Genomic DNA, 17,010 nt, shown 5'->3' with positions numbered 1-17,010 from the left:
AGAAGTCGCGTCTTTTCTCCAAATAGCGAATCAAATAAGGCGATTCTCATATTGCGTGTACAACCAATCGAATCGCAGCTTCTTTGCCTAGCTACTTCGTCATTTGTAAACACGTGTCCGTACGTTGCTGTTTCTCTCCTGTCTCGTTTTAACGGATAAATCTTCTGTCTGTAAGCTATTCTATTTACAGTATTGTTCTTTTTAATGTCAAAGTGTTGCGATGATGACATTGAGCACTTCATAGCGATTTTTCGTTAAAAAATAGCTTAGCACTTGAAAAGCTAACAGGCTACCTGACGTTAGCATTGCTTTTGCTTCGTCTCATTTAGCATCAAAACAATGTGTACATTTTGCGTATCGTGTTGCTTCAACTTATGTAGCGGCCTTTTAGTATGAGATATTTTTTTAGTTTGTTTGGTATATCACCGCGTATATAAACTAAATATTGCTTATCGAAGTCTTATAACGTGTTTTTTTTCCAGCAGAGAACAAAATGGCCAAAAGCTTGCGGAGTAAGTGGAGGAGGAAGATGCGAGCTGAAAAGAGGAAGAAGAATGCCCCCAAGGAGCTGGCTCGCCTGAAACAAGCGCTTGCCTTTAACAAGAAAGGCGAGGACGCGGTGATGAGTGATGTGCAGGAGATCGCCACCGTAGTTCCGGTCGAGAAGCTCAAGAAGGAGGCTGACGTCGCCGGAGATGACGGTGAGCAAGGCCGCTTCATGCAGCTTTTCATTGTTTTTCATAAAAATAATTGTCTGACTTGTTCTGCATCTAGACAGTGCCATGGAGTTGGACAGCAAGCGCAACAAGAAGACGCTGCTGAATGAGCACGGACAGTATCCGGTGTGGATGAACCAGCGACAGGCCAAGAAGATGAGGACCAAGAGGATAGCCCAAAAGAGCGGCGGCAAAGCAAAAATAAACAAGAAGAAGAAGAAGGGCATTGCCTGGTGAAAAATAAAAGACTCTGGAGCCAAGTCCTTCCATCACAACGTTTTTGACATTGAGGCACCACAGAGGCTCTTTATTCGTATCAAACAGCAGAAACACTTTGGGTGGACATAAAAAGTATATTTCTATTTCATTTATTCACTTGTGTGTTCTTCAATGTGTTTTTTTCCATATAAAGTTCATCCAAAAACAAAAGTCACTGTCAAGTTTCAAATATTATCCAATTTAATGATCTAAAAATATGCGTCCAATAGCTTGAGTAATGGTAAAGAACACGATTCAACGGCAGCTAATTATCGCATGTCGTGTGAACAATTCCACAGCATTATTTAACTCGTGGCTATAAAAGAAAAAAAAAAAAGCTTACAAGTTTTGCATCTCACTGCATGAGCTGGACGTACGCTGCGGGAAACAGGCCAGTGCGTCCGTGGCAGCATCCCTTCCACCAGCCCTCGTCGATCATCTCGATGTCGGTGATGATGTCGTCGGGATTGAAGGAGATCTCGTCCACGTCCTCTGCCAAAGTGAGACAACACTTTGTCATGCACAATTGACTTGTTTGAAGGAAAATAACACTTTGGGGTGAGAAATCAACATTGTAACATTTTTTTAAATGAGCTGAAAGATGGTACATACCTCCTTGATAGTCATAAATGGCAATGGCTTGGACGCCACCTGCTAGGTCCTCATAGTCGTCTATGGGTTAAATATAAATAAAAAAACTTGAAACATAAGGCATATTTGTGTCAATGGAGACGCCATACCTGAACCAGCCTCCAGGGGCGCCATGCCGACTTCTTCGTACTCGTCGCCTCCCTCCTCCGCTATCGGGGGTGGCGGCAGCGGCGGCGCTACCTCCTCATATTCATCGCCTCCATCCTCCTCCGCCGCGACTTGGTCATACACATCGTCCGCCTCCTCGACGGCGGGCGCAGGAAGATCCGATTGCAAGAAGCCGTCCGAGCGCAGAGGCAAAGCCGGGGGCTCGTTCTCCGATTTTTGACTCTAAGGATGGGATAACAAGTTGCAATATTTTCTTCAGGCTCTCTTGTTGAGTGCCTGACCTGCTCTTCTGGTTCTTGTGTCGGCTGCGGTTCTGGTACTGCCTTGTGGCATTTCTCCAGTGAAGCGTCACACTCCGCAAGCACTTGCGGAACATCTGCGCGATGACGCCCCTCCTCTCTGCTCTTTTGCTCCTGTCCGCGTTCGGCAAAACGCAGGATTCAATTGAGTTTCTAGAAGGATTGATTTGGTTTCCATTGGCTGGGACCTGCTGTTGGCGTTCTCTCTGCTCTCGTTCCTTCCTCCTGTTCTTCTCTTCTTCCGCTCTCCTCCCGTTCTCCTGGTCCGAGGCCTTGGCCATGCTCTCGAATCGAGCCTTCAGTTTGCCCGCGTTGGCGCCGGCTGCACGCGACCTTGTTCCGGTTAACGCCTTTATGTGTAAATGGACAAAAAAATGGGAGAAACCCCCAACTCACAGGCTTCTATGGGCTGCGTCTTCTCATAAGCGGAGGCGGGCGAATCCATGTCACAAAAGCCAACTGCACTCTTCAACACAAAACAAAAAGGAAGAAAAAAAAGATGAATCGCTTGATACAAATATAATGAATAAAAAAAACAGCATTATGCATTTCAATTGGTGCTCATTTTCTCTACGGTACACACTCCACGTGCATAGCAGGTCTGTGCAAAAGAACCTTGCATTTTCACTTCCCAGAATGCACTGCATGGCGCAGAAATTTGTCGTATGGGTTTGTGTTTCGAGTAGCTGTCATATTTCAAACATGTGTGTATATTATATATATATATATATTATATATACAGTATCTATCTAGATAGATAAGATAGATAGATAGATAAATAGATCTAACAGCCTGTTAATACTCGATCTAGATAGATAGATAGATAGATAGAGAGAGAGAGAGAGAGAGATAGAGAGAGAGAGATAGAGAGAGAGATAGAGAGAGAGATAGAGAGATAGAGAGATAGAGAGATAGAGAGATAGAGAGATAGATAGATAGATAGATAGATAGATAGATAGATAGATAGATAGATAGATAGATAGATAGATAGATAGATAGATAGATAGATAGTCTGGACTCAGAGAAAATCATAGGAGTTTAGTTAGTTAAAAACCTCATAATTTTGGCTAATAAACACATTTAATAACAACAGTTGTTTAATGAGGTTAGATAAAACTATAGTCGGGAAAGTAATGTTTTGAGTGGGTTACATGACTCCCTCACCTTGTCCATGCGTTCCGACTGCACACCGTATCGCCCCCCGAAACCTGCCGAATAATCTGAAGATGCGCCACAAAATGAGATGAATGCGGCAAAGCCCTGGAGTGCAAATTTCAACTTTTCACCTTTTTGGGATTGATGCTTCTCCGTTTGGCCCTTGTAGTCGTAGCCCACGGCCGCTTTGTCCACTTTCTCCTTTTCCACGCCGTATTTGCCCCCGAAGCCTTTGGAATAATCTGCAAGTGTATCGTGTGCATGTGTGAGTCTGCGAAAGAGAAATTTTCATATGGCGGTGGAAGGATAGTTGGAGCCACCTATCTGTGACGTATGCTGCTTGACTTCTCCTTTATACTCAAAACCCACAGCGGACTACAACAAAGAGAATTTACATTAGGGAATGCAAATCAAACATGGCCTCTTGACCTCTGACCTTGTCTAGTCGATCTTTCTCCACGCCGAACTTGCCCCCGAATCCCTTAGCCGCATCTTTCTGGGAACTGTGCTGCTGCACTTGAGCCACGTAGTCGTGTCCCACCGCCACCTGCGCGGCCACAAATCACGTTTTGGATACTTGGGATCGAAGCGCAGACGAGACCGTCGCACCTTGTCCATGCGGTCCGTCTCCACGCCAAACTTCCCCCCGTAGCCGTACGACGCTTTGGGGGTCGTCTCCTGATGTTTGGCCTGCTCATGCTCCGCTGCCACTTTGTGCCTCAGCTCTGCGACGCTGCAGCAATGCAAAAAGGAAAAATAGGCAGTTTCATGTAAAATGTAATATAAACATTGCGCAATTTTGTTATTGGGCCTTTTTGGAGTGACTCTGTTTCTTTCTCTCTCTCTTCCTACCAAAAATAGACGTTATTATGGGACAAAAAAGCAAGTTATTTATTCCATTACTGTGTAAAGTGTCAAAAATTAAATGGCATTAGGCATTTAACTTGGAAGTTGATTATATTAAAATATATTTTAAAATCATACTGTTTCAAAGTAGTATAAAAAATCTTTGCCTGAATAACGTCATCATGAAGTAAAAAAACACAGTTGTGGAAACAAACATCAGTATTGAAAAATGAACTGTTAATGTGAAATGTAAAGGGAATGTGTCGATTAAAAAATAATTAAAACATTTTAACAAAATGGAAAAGAATACTATGAAATAAAAACGGACTTCATGGAATGGATTTATTATTCAATATCAGGTTATTTTACAGTTTAAAAGCTATGATTACCCAACTGTCTATTATATATCAAAATAATATTTATTTCCAAATGTTTTGGCTCTACACGTTACATCTTGGTATTGGCTAGCAACTAACGGCGTGTTAAAATCTCGCGATACGCAAGATCCTTAAGGTGCGTTCAAATGCATTCTGACATTTCAAACTCAGCCAGATTTTATTAACACCTGCAGTATCTATTTAGTAACATACTTGCTGAACGATGCTACCCACTGGCGCTTTAACTTGGCAATAGTTAAATATGGAATACCGTCACTATAAAATAAACATTGGGTAAATTCCCTATTAGGCCATAACTGGTGGTGCCTTCACTTCCTCTTCCTGTTTCTATGCATTGACAGCCACGAGCGACAAAGACGCGTGCCACCTTCACTTACCTGATGGGCTCTTTGTGGCCCGACCCTTCAATGGTCTTAGCCCCCCACCTTTGCTCCTGTTCCGACACGTCATTCTGAAACAGGAAGCGCTTGCATCAACATACATCTTGGGCAGGAAGTCTTCTTCGTGCACTACCTCAAAGTCAGGGTCCGTTTCCCAGTCGTCTCCTTCTGCAGACACCTTCACGCTCACATTATAGCCCGCCGCTGATTTCCACATCTGCGGGAATAACAAGCGTGCAGTGACTGATTCACATTTGCATAACTTTGAGATGGAAAAAGCGCACGCAAAAACTTCATTTCCCCAAAATGAGGCAGCCAAGTTCCTCTAAAAAAAATGTACACGCTTGAAAAAGTTCATTTACAATTGAAAATATGTATATATATATATTAGGGATGTATATTGCTTTATCCAAAAATACAAATAGTAGTGAATTAATACATTTAATGTTTAACTTTAGTAGCCCAAATAGCTGTCATTGAATCGCACTGCCTTTACAATGACAAAATCCGAATTCCATCTATTAAAAACCAACTAAACATGATTATAAATTGCTAGGTTCAAATCCAAAGTAACACAACATTAAAACCACCAGTAAATTGGGAAAAAAAGTCCACATTACCTTAAGTTCTTCACTTGAGTAGATTTCCGTGTCTCAGTCGATGTGACGACACAAACGTGCGCGAGCATCAAAGTCGCGTGCACGAGCGGATTTTTGGGGCGCTTTTCATGTACAAAGCGTACAGTCATCCTATACAATAATAACGCACTTTAAATTGAATAAACTCGAATCGTAAAGGCTGCAGTACTTAAACGTCAAAATCAACATTTAATAACAATTAGATTTGTTTATTGATTTTTGAGTGAATGCAGCCGAGGCCGTTACAATCAACTAGACACAATTACGGTAATCGTGCTATTGTCATCCCGAGAGTGACCACTAGATGGCAGAAAAGTAAACTACCGTTATAACTAAGGATTTTTAGTTCTTTGGTTTTCCTTTGAGGTCAAATAAAGACAAGCCTGCATCTAGTCTACAGTAAAACAAAGACCTCAGTTGCCACTAAAAATATCATTTTATTCAAAACTTGAGAATATGTCAGCATAAACAACTCAAGATACCTCTTACCCCTGTGCAAAACGGGATTATTTGTTGTGAAGTAACAGAAAAACATTTTTCCCAGCAGCCCTTTTAAGTGTCCCAAATAGTTTACACCTTCAACAGGAATGACAAAAGCAGGAAAGAAAAGAAGCAATAAATTAGGCTAAATCACAGTTGACTAGTTTATGATGGAATCCGCACTCAACCTCGGTCAACAGCATGTTATACAAAGTGTTTATTTGGGCGGAATGTGAACGGAATTATTGGGAATTGCACCGCGCTCATTTTTTTTTTTGTGATCACAACAGGAAGGCAAACTGCATAACATGAACCTCAGAAACCACTTTGGATATATTAATATGTACACAGTTATTTGTACGTCCACACGTAACATTTTCCCTTGTGCCCTCCACATCAAATTGTTAAGAACTAACGGCAACGCACTCTGGTCAATTTAATAGGTACGCCCAGAGTCCACCGGATATGGCCGGTGGCAGTTATTGCAGGGTTGTTAAAGGGCCTGTATCATGGAAGTTTAGATTTTAGTGTGGCCTCTTGACACTGTTTTGCATTTTAACGCCAGTAAAATGGCTCCAGGTTTTGTGGCCGGCCGGCATTGAACGACGTCGTGAAGGGGGTGAGGTAGCCAAAGAGTGAGAGGTGTGGCTTCATTCAACAAGATGTTTCACAACCATAAATCTTCAATGGGCTAAATGCAATTTACTGTATATGTATATATTTAATTGTGGAAAAAAATTAAATATGATAGAGGCCCTTTAAAGTCTCACAGATGGGTTGGGGTTCCTAATAAACTGGCGAGTGCGCGCGCGTGTGTGTTAGAGTGTACGTAAAGTGCAATGTTTGTGTGCGGGAACCCTTTTGACGATGTCACAGGAATCCGCCCACGCACAGCAGCAGCAGCACGTGCACGCCGAGCAGGTAGATGACCAGAAGAAGCGGCGTGCGGCGCCGCCAGCACGCGCCCGAGCGCAATGCCCGCAACAGGCCAGGGGAGGCGCCGCGCCGGCTCTGCGGGGAGAGAAAAAAGCGATGAGGTATACCGGCGGATACGTTTGAAAAGCCAAGACGGGAACGGCGACTCACGCGTGTGACGCTGCCGTGAGGAGGCTCGATGAAAACGGCCGTCTCCGAGTGCTCGTCCCATTTGGACTGGCTGCGACGGAGCAGGTGACAAAGAACATCAAGGAACGGAACAACATTTCGGTCATCTATTTTGCCAAGTCTACCGCCTGAGTCGATCCTGAGCTTCCATCAGCTGCTCCTCGGCCGCCAGCCTCTGCTGCGTCTCCTCATCCAGTCTAAAAGAGAAAGGGGGGGGGGGACATTAGCGACAAGCGCTTCTCGACTTGTTGGACTTTGTCGGACTGACGCTGTACCTCCGCTGAAGCTGCAAGAGTTCGGCCTGGGAGGCATGCGTCTCCTGCAGGTTGCTCCTTAGCTCCTGAGGAGCACCGGGAGCACTCTCAACTTCCTGTGAGCCCTGAGAAGGTTAGGCATTTTTCATTTGCGCGGTATTGATGGGATATTTGAGCGCATCTTCAAACGTGATGTTTGTTGACCTCTGTGGGATGGTGTTTGGGCGCACGCGCCTCCTCCAACATGGCGGCGAGCCGTCTCAGCTGCTGGTCGCGCTCGGACAAGGCGGAGAGCGTCTGCTGCTTCAGCTGTTCGGCTTGGGCCATCCAGTCGGCGCGTTCCAGTCTGGGGGGGTCAAAAGCAAAATCATCACGTTTGCGACATGATCCTTTCGCAGGTCTCACCTGAGCGACTCCGTTTCCTGCTTGAGCCCGGCCGCCGTGTTCTCCATCTCCACGACAATGCCGGCCAAGTGGGCGTTCCTGTTCTTCTCCTCAAAGAGTTCCTGGCTGACTTTGATCAGCTCTCCGGCTCCTAGACGAGCCAGCTCCGACTTGTTGGTCTTCAGCTCCTCCGTCTGCGCATCAAGCTGCTCCAGCTGTCAGAAACATCAGCAAGTATTCAGAGGAGTATCTCGGAGCGCGCTTCTTCTGGCAGAAGAGGCCACTCACCAGTCTCTCCCGGTCGTTCTGAAGAGCTTGCAGGGCGTTCTTCAGGCTCCAGACTTCTCCGGCGGAGCTCGAAGGGGGGCTTGCGACTTTGGCGGCCTGATCCAGCTTGAGGCCGAGCTGGCGGGCTTCACGCTCCGCCTGGTCCTTGCTGTCCTGAAGGGAGGCCATGGCTTTGGCGAAGGACTGGTTCTCCGCCTTCAGCCGCGTCGCCAGTTCCTTCTCCGCCATCAGCATCTGCTGGACGGCCAGCAGGTCCCGAGCCAGCTCGGCCACCCTCTCCTGAGCGCTTTCCGACTCTGTGCGCATCAGGCCTCCCTCCCAGCGCAGCTCCGACAGTTCTTTGGTCTCCCGCTCGCGCGTCTCCCTCTCCTTAGCAAGGTCCTCCTCCAGAGCGCGCACTCGTTCTCGGGCGGCCTCCAGCTGCTCCCGAAACTTCTCCGCCTCCGCTCCGGGAGCGGCGGCGGCTTGCAAGGGCGTCACCCGCTCCGTTTTCAAGGTCTCTGACTCGCTGGCGTTCCTCAGGGCGCTCTCCAGCTGCTCGCGCTCCTTCTCCAAGGAGGCAATGCGATCCCGCTGGGCGGCCAGGAGCCGTTTGTGCTGAGAGTCCTTCATTCCAAGGACCTGCTCGAGTTCCTCCCGGTAGCCGTGGAGCTGAGCGGACAGTTTGGCCTTCTCGGCGTACAGGTCGTCCCTCTGTACAAGCAGGGAGCGCATCTCCTCCTTCAGACTGTTGCTCTCGCCGGCCGCCTCCTGGATCAGAGCATCTTTGTCCACTATCATCTGCAGGTGTTTCTCCTCCAGCTGCTTGTACATGTCCAGCACTCGGTCCCGGTCGTCTTGCAAGGAGCCCATGGCCTTGGTGAAGGAATCCAGTTTGACTCGCCGAGATTCGCTCTCGTCCTCGGTCCGCCGCAGCTTCTCCTCAACATCTCGCAGTTGCGCTCGTCTACGGTCCAGTTCCTCCTCAGCATCTCGCGCCCGGCCCTCCGCCTCCTTGCGCGCCTCCTCTGCAGCCTGCCAGGCAGGGCTCTTTTTCATCTCCATCATCCAAGCCATTATTCCATCAAGTGTTCTTTTCTATTTGTAGTTTTCTATCAATATTTGCACATACTGCTATTAGCGTTAGCGCGCTAACCATTACATGGGCATGTATTATGCTTGACTGGCCCTTAAGACTGGACTCACTGTACTTGGTCAACTTTTCACAGCCCCAGGCCTAATGCCAGGACAAAAGAACTCATCTTAAGAGCTCACAGGAGGCAAAAAAAAAAAAAAAATCCCTTACCTGCGCAACAGCTTGCTCCTTCTCATCCAGCATTTCCACTTCCCTCTTCTCCTTGTCATGGAGTGCCGCCTGCAGGGTCTCCGTCAAGGCCTTAGAGGTGTGCAGGTCCGCCTCCAGCTGCTCCAAGGTCAGGCAGAGGCGCTGCTCGTCCGCTTCCCTCTGTCGCAGCTCCGCCCTGGCCCCGCCGACGTCGTCTTGCAACTGAGCCGCCGCCTCCTCCAGGGCGCGGGCTCTCTGCTTGTGGCTTTCCGTCTCACTCTTGAGCAGCTGCAATTCGCTTTGCGCCGACTGCAACTCGGCCGCGCTTCGAAGGAGTTCACCGCGCGCCCTCTCGACCTCCGCTTGGCTCTCGGTTAGCTTTTTCTCCGCCTCGTCCAGTTGGATCTGACGCTCCTTGGCAGCTGCTTCTAACCTGCAATATTAAATTTAAGAATTTCAAGGCCAGGTGGAACTTTGAGTGTAGATCATTTTGATTAGGTCTTGTTTGTTTTTAATAGGTAGTTTTGATTAGTTTTAAGCGTAGCTTTGTTAGTTTTTATTTTTACCAAAAAACTTGTGTGTGCCGCAATAGATATTCGAGGCGGGCAATTTGGACAAAATCAGAGCCAGATTTGTGACCTACTTGTCAAGAGACAGCTGAAGCTCTTCTTTAAGAGCAGATTCTTTTTGAAGGTTCTCTGCCAGCTCCTTGGCCTTGGTTTCCGCCTCTCGGATGTCTGCCTCCTTGCCAAGTAAAGCGTCGTTAAAGCGGGTCTCCCACTGCCGAGCCTCGTCCAGGACTCGGTCTCGGTCATCCTGCAACGACGACATGCAGCGCGAGAAGGCGGCCAGCCGGGCCAGAGACTCCTCGAGGCGGGCCTGCATCTCCTGCGCTCGTCCCTCGGCCGCCCGGACGGCCTCTCTGGCCTCCAGCGCAGCTCGTTCTTCTTTGTCCCGCTCACCGTACGCCTCCTCCAGCCTCAGCTCCATGTCCTTCAACTCTGCTCCTAATCGGAATCTGACCGAGTCTAGGGTTTTCTCCGCTTCGGCTTTCCAAAGAGCTTCCTTCTGACTGGTGTTCTTCTCCAAAGCGGTTTTCTCAAGCACGAGCTGGTTCAACTGCTCTTCGGCTTCATTCAAGTTGGATTTACAGCTGGCCAATTCCACTTCAGTTCTCTTCAGCTCCTCCAGGTTCTTGGAAGCCTCCTCTTGGGCCTGCTCCAGTTTCTTGCTGAGTTCATTCTGGCCCAGCTGCAGGGCCTTGGCTTCCAAACCTAGCTCACTGATTCTCTCCTGGTAATTGATGCTGTCTTTCTGGAGCTGGCGGACCTCCAGCTGCTTTTCCCTCAGGAGTTCCTCAAGCTGACGCGCTCGGCTCTGGCTGCCTTCTTTGATCCTCTGAGCGGACCTCAGCTGTTGCTCCAGCTCCCTCTGTTTTCCCGTCTCTGCTTCAGCTTCTGCCCTCTGCCTCTGGGCCTGCCTTATGTCCTCCTCCAGCCGGGCAGCTCGGTCCCTCTGAGCCTGGGCCTCCGCTTCGAGGTCGGCCCGCTCCCTCTCAAGCTTCTCAGTTTCCTGTTTAAGTTCGGCGAGCTGTCGCTGACGGTCGTCCGCCTCTTGCTGATAGCCGGCGATGCTGCCGTTGAGTTGGGCCAGCTGGTTCATCAGACGCTCCTCCAAATTGTCCTTCTCAATTTCCAGGTTTCTCAGGAGCTCTTTAGACTGGACCTCCTGTTTGGAGCTCTCTTCCATCAGACACTTTTCTCGCTCTTTGCTCTCTTGCAGGTGCTGTTCTAAGGACTTTGCCTTTTCGTTGCTCTCCTGCAGCTCTCGTTCGAGAGAGGCCACCTTGACCTCCTGCTCTTGCCGGCGTTCCCTATCCGAATCAAGAGCAACCTCCATCTCCTTTATTTTGTCCACTAATAAAATGTGTTCCCTTTTCAGTTCAGATCCAACATCTTGAGCAGATTTTGAACTTATCTTGCCATCTGGACTTTCCTCCGGTGTGTTTTGGGGCTCAACTATTTCGTTCTTCATCACAAGCAGATCCGAGGGCTGCGCCTCCCCTCCGAGAGGAGCGACGCGATCTTGTTCGTCCGCTTGGTCCAAACGTTCCCTTAGCTGTTCAATCTCCTGCGTCAAAGCATCTCTTTCTGCCAGCGCAGTGTCCAGTTCCACTTGCAAAGTCTGCAGTTTCTCCCGAAGTCGATTCAGTTCGGCGCTTTGAGCATCATCCTCTGATTGGGCTGCCGCTTTCTCCTGAACCTGGCGAAGTCTTTCCGTCTCCTCCTCCAACTCCAGGATCTTTTGCTGCTTAGATTTGATGAACTTACGCATTTTGTCTTTGACCGCCTCCACTTCTTTACGCCCTTCCTCCGCTTGCATTTCTGCTTCCTGCCTGGAGGCCTCGCTGGACCGCACCTTGGCGGCCAGCTCCTGCCTCTCCTGCCTGGCGGCCTCCAGGACTCGCCTGACGCGCTCTGCCTCGTCGCTTACATTTTCGTAGGAGCGGAGAAGGGTTTCGTATTCGTCCTTCATGCCGTCGACCTTGTCCTCCCATTCCTTGCACATCCTGGCCGCTTCCTCTTTAGCCAGCTGGCCTTCTCGTTTGCAGGCGTCCTTCTCGCTCAATATGGCATCCATTGCCAGCTTGAGGCTCTCGCAGGACGAGCCTAAGCTTTGGTTCTCCAGCAGCATTCGGTCCACCTCGTCTATTAGCTTAGTGCGTTCTTCCCTGAGTTTCTCCAGCTCATCTTGCGCCACCTGCATCTTCTGCTGGAGCTCAGCAACGAGGTTTTCGCTGGAAGCCAGCAGCTCTTTCTGGGTCTTGTTCTCTTTCAGCACTTCCTTGCGAGAGATCAGGGCTGCCTGGAGCTTTCGCTGAAGATGCTGGAGCTTGGCCTCGCTGTCCTCCTCCTGCTTCTGCGGAGCTTCAATCTCCTTGCTTCTTTCCTTTTCCATCTTGAGCTCCTCCTCCAAGGAAGCAATCCGTTGATCCTTGTGGCCCACCGCATCCTGCATGGAAAGTATGAGGGTGTTTTGCTCACATAGCTGCTGGCTTAGCTCAGTGATCTGCTGGTTCTTCTTGTCCAGGAATTGTTTAAAGTCCTCCACTTCGGCTTGAAGAGAAGCTATGGAGGTGGTGGACTGCGAAGATGCTGCGGCGGTTGCAGCTTCCATTTCTGATTTCAAGGCCTCAGCACAAGACTCAGCTTGCCTGTACTTTTCTCTGAGATTGTGAATTTCACCGGAGAGGGCTTCAATCTGCCTTTCGTTTTCTTGTAGGGCTTGCAGTTCCTTGCTAACGACCTGCAGGTCAGTCTCCTTCTGGGACAGACAGGTCTGAGCTTCTTGAAGCTTGCGCTCAAGCTCTAAGTTTGCCATTCGTACCGTGCGGATCTCTTCGCTGAGAGCTTTCAAAGGTTCCTCAGGTTGAGACTTCTCATCAAGTTGCTTTCCCTGAAGAACAGATTGATGTTGCACTGAATCACTCTCAGATGATGTAAAATCCACCCAGTCTTCTCGGACCCACTTGTTCGTTGAGGTCATCTCCATCTTTGCAACCACGTCTTTGCTCTCCGCTCCATGCAGGCATATTTTATCTTCCAGTTCTCTAACTTTTGACAGAAGAACCTCCTGCTCGCCACTTTGGACTTCATAACGTCCCAGAAGCTCACTGTATTCCTCCTTTTGCTGCTTCAGTTGATCCCGATGGTGCCTGTCTTTCTCCTTCGCTTTGCGGATGCTGTCCTTGCGAGATTCTTGTGCCTCCAGAACTTTCTTCTGCAGGGTTTCACACTCGGTTTCCAAGGAGGTGACTTGGGATCGTAACAAGGTGTTGTCAGAAAAAGTGTCGGCCTGTCGGCTTTCATTGTCTCTGTTTAGTGCGAGTGTTTCGGCCAGAAGTTGCTCCTGTTGGCTAATCTTGCAATGAAGGTTCTCGATTTCTCCGTCTTTGGTCTTCAATGTTTGCTGCAGCTCCATCAGTCTGGCCTCCATTTCCTCAGTTGAAGATTTTTCAACCACGGGAAAAGTTGCCATTTCCTCTTTTTCCTCATTATACTTCCCCTCCATCTCCAGGTCGGCAACCTTCTTCATGAGCTCTTTACGTTGTACTAGCACAACCTGCAACTTCTTTTTGGTGTTTGTCAGTTGGCTTTCAAGCTCCTCTTTGGACCTGCGTAAACTCGCCACCTCCTCATCCGTCTCTGGAGAAGACGTCTCTTCTCGCAACTGATGAAGTTCTAACAGCTGCACCTTCAGTTTGCTGACTTCGCTATCGACCAAGACTCGCTCCTCTTCTGTTTGGCTGAGTTTTGCAGACATGTTTTTCTCCAGCTCTGCCATTTCTTGTTCTTTCTGGCTGAGGCGAAGCTGCAGTTCACAGATCTCAGAGTCCTTCTTGGACAAAGTCTCGCTCTCAAAAGCCGACAGTTGCGACTGCTCCAACATGGAGCTCTCCATATCTTGAAGCTTGCTCTCCAGCTGACAGGACATGAGCTCTCTGTCCTCTAACTGAGCGCTCAACATCAGGGCCCGGTTTTCTTGCTCGGAGAGGGCTTGGCGAGCTGTTTCCAAATCAGCACGGAGAACCTGGAGCTCCTGCTCCTTGGCATTGCCGTCACTGGACAGAATGTCGATTTGTTCTTCCAAAAGGCGCATTTCAGCACTGTGCTTCTCTGCCACACTGCTGCTCTGCTCAGAAAGATTTTGGAGACCCTCTTTTGTAGACCTGAGCTCCTCTTCAACGTCACTGGCCCGAGATGTGGCCTCCTCCTTCTCAGCGATAAGCTTTTGTGCTTCTTCTTCCAGGCTCTTGATCTTCTCCTGCGATTCTGCAGCCAGGTCTCGGAGCGTCTGTAGCTCAGCCAGAAGTTCTCCGTACCTTTTCTGGAGCTCCTCGGCCAGGGCCTGAGCAAAATGGTCCGCAGGAACATTTTTATTCGAGCCACCCTCCTGAGTGACATGAAGCGCAACAGTCTCTTGGATGACGACAGAGGAGGACGTCCCTGAAGTCACCGAAGTTTCCTGCTCCATGCTGGTGCTCTCCCATGACTGCAGCTGGCCAAAGTCCTGCACACTCGATGGCCATTCCTGCCGTCCATCCTGGTTCACGGCTTCTAGAAGGGTCCAGCTGCTGTGAGCCACCTCAGAATCGGTACTGGTGACCATCTCATCGGAGGAAGCCCCTTTGGACTCTTCAGGAGATTCTTGATGTTCGATGAGCTCCGGGCTGCTCTCGTTATTGTCCATATTAATGGAAAGGGCGGATGTGTCCTCAGCAACCAAAGTGGTCTCCTCTTCTTGGGTGTCATCCAGGGAGTTGGGAGGCATTGCAGAATTATCTGCTGTCTTGTCTGTTTCAAGCAGGTCTGGAGCTTGATCGTCAACGTGGGTCGACGAGGCAAAATCCCTGGTGCTCTGCTCTTCAGCCACTCGTAGACGCTCTCGCAAGACGCTAAGCTCGCTATCTTTTTCCGATAGCTGCTGCTCCAGTGCCAAGATGGTCGCTACAAAAACCACAAAGTTGGAAATGGATTTAAAAAATGACCTGCAGCACTTTGAAGTCCTTGAATTTAAAAAGAAACTTCTATACCTTTGTCAGCTCCGTCTGGCACGTCTGCTTGGGTGTCCTCTGAATCCCTTTCAGGGGACTAAATCGGAGAAGAAGAATACAACAATTTATGTAGTTGGTCAGAGCATTAACATTAGCACAGTCAACTGAAGGTCAGATTAGAGAGTGGGTCATGACAGTGGAACAATGCAGAAGAGATTAAAGGGCTCAGTGCATGTCTATGACCTGGTTTCTGTCACGTCTTGTCTGACCTTATTAGGGCCGCTCACCAGCTCCATCTGCTGCTCAAGGTGCTGAAGCCTGGAAACGGCGTCCTCCTTCTCACTGGTCGTTCTGTCCAGTTGTTCTGTAAATATATCAGTGGCATGTTAAGACAAAAAAAAGGGGGGGTGGGGTTTACATACCTTGAAGAGCCTCCATAGTGTGTGTGACTTCATTACAACGCTCCTCAATCTCACTGTGATTATTTTTCAGCGTGGTCACTTGCGTCTCAATGGACAGCACAACATTCAGAAGAAGCGAAAGGTCATCTGGGACCACCATGTCCTCTGAAGGCTGAGCATCTTGGAGGGTGAGAGCTTGTAAACGTCCCCAAATCTCGGTCAAGACCGACTCACTCTTCTTCCGGGCCTCTTGCTGTTTCTGGTGAAGCGACGCCAGCTCTTGCTCCAGCTTGTCCACTTGTGCCTTTGTCTCCTCCAGGCTGCCCTGGACAACTTCGGACGCTGTCTCTTTGGAAGACACGAGCTCCTTTTGGAGGCGAGATATTTCCAACGAGTCCCTCTCGGACGCTTCACGGCATGCTTCGGCGCTTTCTCTCAGCAAAGCCGTTTCTTTTTCCAGCCGGGCAACTTCCATCTTCTCCTTCTCCAGGGTGTCACTAGCGGCGGACAGCTCCCGCTCGTGCTTGGCCGCATCTTCTTTTGCCCGCTCCACTATTTCCTGAAGGGCTGCGTCGGCTTGGTTGGCTCGCCGGGTCCACTCGTGATTCTGTTTGACGGCTACGTCCAGCTCCGCCTCCATTTGCCGAAACTGAGCCGTCAGAATCTAAGCATGAAAACAAAGCCGTGTCGTTGAGCCAAAACAGTTCCGTGATAGGTTGAAGTGGATCTGAGAATGTGGACCTGTTTTTGTTGATCCGCACTGGTGACCTCCTGCTGCAGCATTTCTAGGACTTGCGAGCGGGATTTTAGAGCCTCCTCGAGCTCCTCACACCGCTTCTGGGACATCTGGAGGGCCTACCAGACAAAAATAAACGCCATTTATTGCACTGATTAATTTCAGAGTGTAAGATGTCACACCTGCTGCAGCTCGCCATCGTTGGACGAATGCGACGTGGCCCGCAGCAGCTCCTCTTCGTGTTTCTGAATCTGCTCCTGAAAGCGCACATCCTTGTCACGCACCACTTCCTGGAGGTGCCTCAACTGCTCGGCGTGGGCAGCCTCCTTCTCCTCCAGCAGCTTCTCGACCGCCTGGAGCCGCGTTCGCAGCTCGGCCTCCTCTCCGTGAAGCTTGCTTTGGAGCTCTTGCGGATCGCCCTCCACAGACACATCTCTTGAAAACGAGACGTCGGGGCTCTGTCGTCAACAGAACATTTGTCGGATTAGGTTCCTTCCAGATAGTGAAGTATATTTGATTCGGGCTTACAATGGCTCCTCCTTGTCCCTTCAAGTCATCTATCTGCTTACTGAGGGCGGCTATCTTGGCTTTGGCCTGTAGTTTGAGCTTACTAAAGCGGGCCTCACTCGTCTCCTTTTCATTCTGCAAAGAAACGCAGAGCCTTATGTTTATGCCACGCATGGGTCTCATCATTTGCAGCCATTAATGTGGCTCAACCTTGAGAAGTGCATCTTTGCCAGCTAGCTGAGTGTCCTTGTCGCGGATAAGATCTTTCAGTTGCACCACGAGCTGCTCGAGGTGGGCCAGACGCTCCTTGGCCTCCTCAGGGATTTCAGACTCTGCCGGAGCCTGGTCTGCGCTGGCAGGAAGCTGATGTGCGAGTTCACCCTCCAAGATAAAAAAAAACAAAAACATTTAGTTAGCTAAATTGTGTTTAAAGCGGCAGTGCGATTTGGAAACTCACCTGTGTCTCTCCATCTTGACCCTCCTCTCCAGAGAGCTCATGGAGGACTGTAGCCAGGCGGCTGAACATAAGGACGGCACTGCAAAAGAATGGCAATGCAAATCTAATTATGTAATGCAGCAAAAAACACAT

The 17,010-nt window shown here is 49.2% G+C and overlaps 3 protein-coding genes across 4 annotated transcripts; 1 reads left to right on the top strand and 2 right to left on the bottom strand.

Moving 5' to 3' along the window:
* Positions 1 to 79: 79 nt before the first annotated feature.
* On the top strand, positions 80 to 1,145 carry llph (LLP homolog, long-term synaptic facilitation factor). The gene is made up of 3 exons (XM_088406889.1): positions 80 to 170; positions 483 to 701; positions 775 to 1,145. The coding sequence occupies exons 2-3, from the start codon at positions 494 to 496 to the stop codon at positions 951 to 953; spliced, it is 387 nt and encodes a 128-aa protein (XP_088263015.1). The 5' UTR covers positions 80 to 170; positions 483 to 493; the 3' UTR covers positions 954 to 1,145.
* On the bottom strand, positions 981 to 5,719 carry hcls1 (hematopoietic cell-specific Lyn substrate 1). Of its 2 annotated transcripts, XM_088406885.1 has the most exons (14): positions 5,432 to 5,719; positions 4,945 to 5,028; positions 4,809 to 4,882; positions 3,797 to 3,920; positions 3,624 to 3,734; positions 3,508 to 3,562; positions 3,319 to 3,429; positions 3,197 to 3,252; positions 2,429 to 2,498; positions 2,221 to 2,354; positions 2,015 to 2,146; positions 1,715 to 1,955; positions 1,587 to 1,646; positions 981 to 1,466 (listed from the first exon to the last, which is right to left on the bottom strand). In XM_088406885.1, exons 2-14 carry the CDS (start codon positions 5,026 to 5,028, stop codon positions 1,330 to 1,332), a joined length of 1,389 nt encoding a protein of 462 aa, XP_088263011.1. In that variant the 5' UTR covers positions 5,432 to 5,719; the 3' UTR covers positions 981 to 1,329. The 2 variants fall into 2 exon arrangements, with proteins under 2 accessions (XP_088263011.1, XP_088263010.1); XM_088406884.1 differs by having other exon boundaries at positions 3,197 to 3,429.
* A 147-nt stretch (positions 5,720 to 5,866) lies between these two features.
* On the bottom strand, positions 5,867 to 16,947 carry golgb1 (golgin B1). The gene is made up of 17 exons (XM_088406890.1): positions 16,879 to 16,947; positions 16,632 to 16,802; positions 16,443 to 16,556; positions 16,097 to 16,372; positions 15,920 to 16,033; positions 15,200 to 15,842; positions 15,035 to 15,141; positions 14,817 to 14,874; positions 9,867 to 14,730; positions 9,245 to 9,656; positions 7,960 to 8,973; positions 7,693 to 7,886; positions 7,492 to 7,633; positions 7,309 to 7,412; positions 7,159 to 7,230; positions 7,016 to 7,085; positions 5,867 to 6,940 (listed from the first exon to the last, which is right to left on the bottom strand). The coding sequence occupies exons 1-17, from the start codon at positions 16,945 to 16,947 to the stop codon at positions 6,800 to 6,802; spliced, it is 8,565 nt and encodes a 2,854-aa protein (XP_088263016.1). The 3' UTR covers positions 5,867 to 6,799.
* Between the last annotated feature and the right edge of the window lie 63 nt (positions 16,948 to 17,010).

Source organism: Hippichthys cyanospilos, chromosome 22 (genome assembly GCF_059441005.1).
Source record: "Hippichthys cyanospilos isolate Australia breed blue-spotted pipefish chromosome 22, RoL_Hcya_1.0, whole genome shotgun sequence".
NCBI lineage: Eukaryota > Metazoa > Chordata > Actinopteri > Syngnathiformes > Syngnathidae > Hippichthys > Hippichthys cyanospilos.
The sequence above is the reverse complement of the archived record's forward strand: the minus strand, read 5'-3'. Positions and strand labels throughout refer to the sequence as shown.

Bases quoted from the DNA above. Each gene is read 5' to 3' on its own strand.
- llph (XM_088406889.1), top strand. From the start codon at position 494: ATGGCCAAAAGCTTGCGGAGTAAGTGGAGGAGGAAGATGCGAGCTGAA. The intron at 702-774 runs GTGAGCAAGGCC...TTCTGCATCTAG, and splicing joins TGACGTCGCCGGAGATGACG to ACAGTGCCATGGAGTTGGAC.
- hcls1 (XM_088406884.1), bottom strand. From the start codon at position 5,028: ATGTGGAAATCAGCGGCGGGCTATAATGTGAGCGTGAAGGTGTCTGCA. The intron at 2,499-3,196 runs GTGAGGGAGTCA...TTTGTGTTGAAG, and splicing joins AGTCGGAACGCATGGACAAG to AGTGCAGTTGGCTTTTGTGA. The intron at 2,147-2,220 runs GTCCCAGCCAAT...GAACGCGGACAG, and splicing joins AGAGAGAACGCCAACAGCAG to GAGCAAAAGAGCAGAGAGGA.
- golgb1 (XM_088406890.1), bottom strand. From the start codon at position 16,947: ATGTTCAGCCGCCTGGCTACAGTCCTCCATGAGCTCTCTGGAGAGGAG. The intron at 16,373-16,442 runs GTAAGCCCGAAT...TGTTGACGACAG, and splicing joins AGGGACAAGGAGGAGCCATT to AGCCCCGACGTCTCGTTTTC. The intron at 7,086-7,158 runs GTAGACTTGGCA...GCTCCGTCGCAG, and splicing joins GCTCAGGATCGACTCAGGCG to CCAGTCCAAATGGGACGAGC.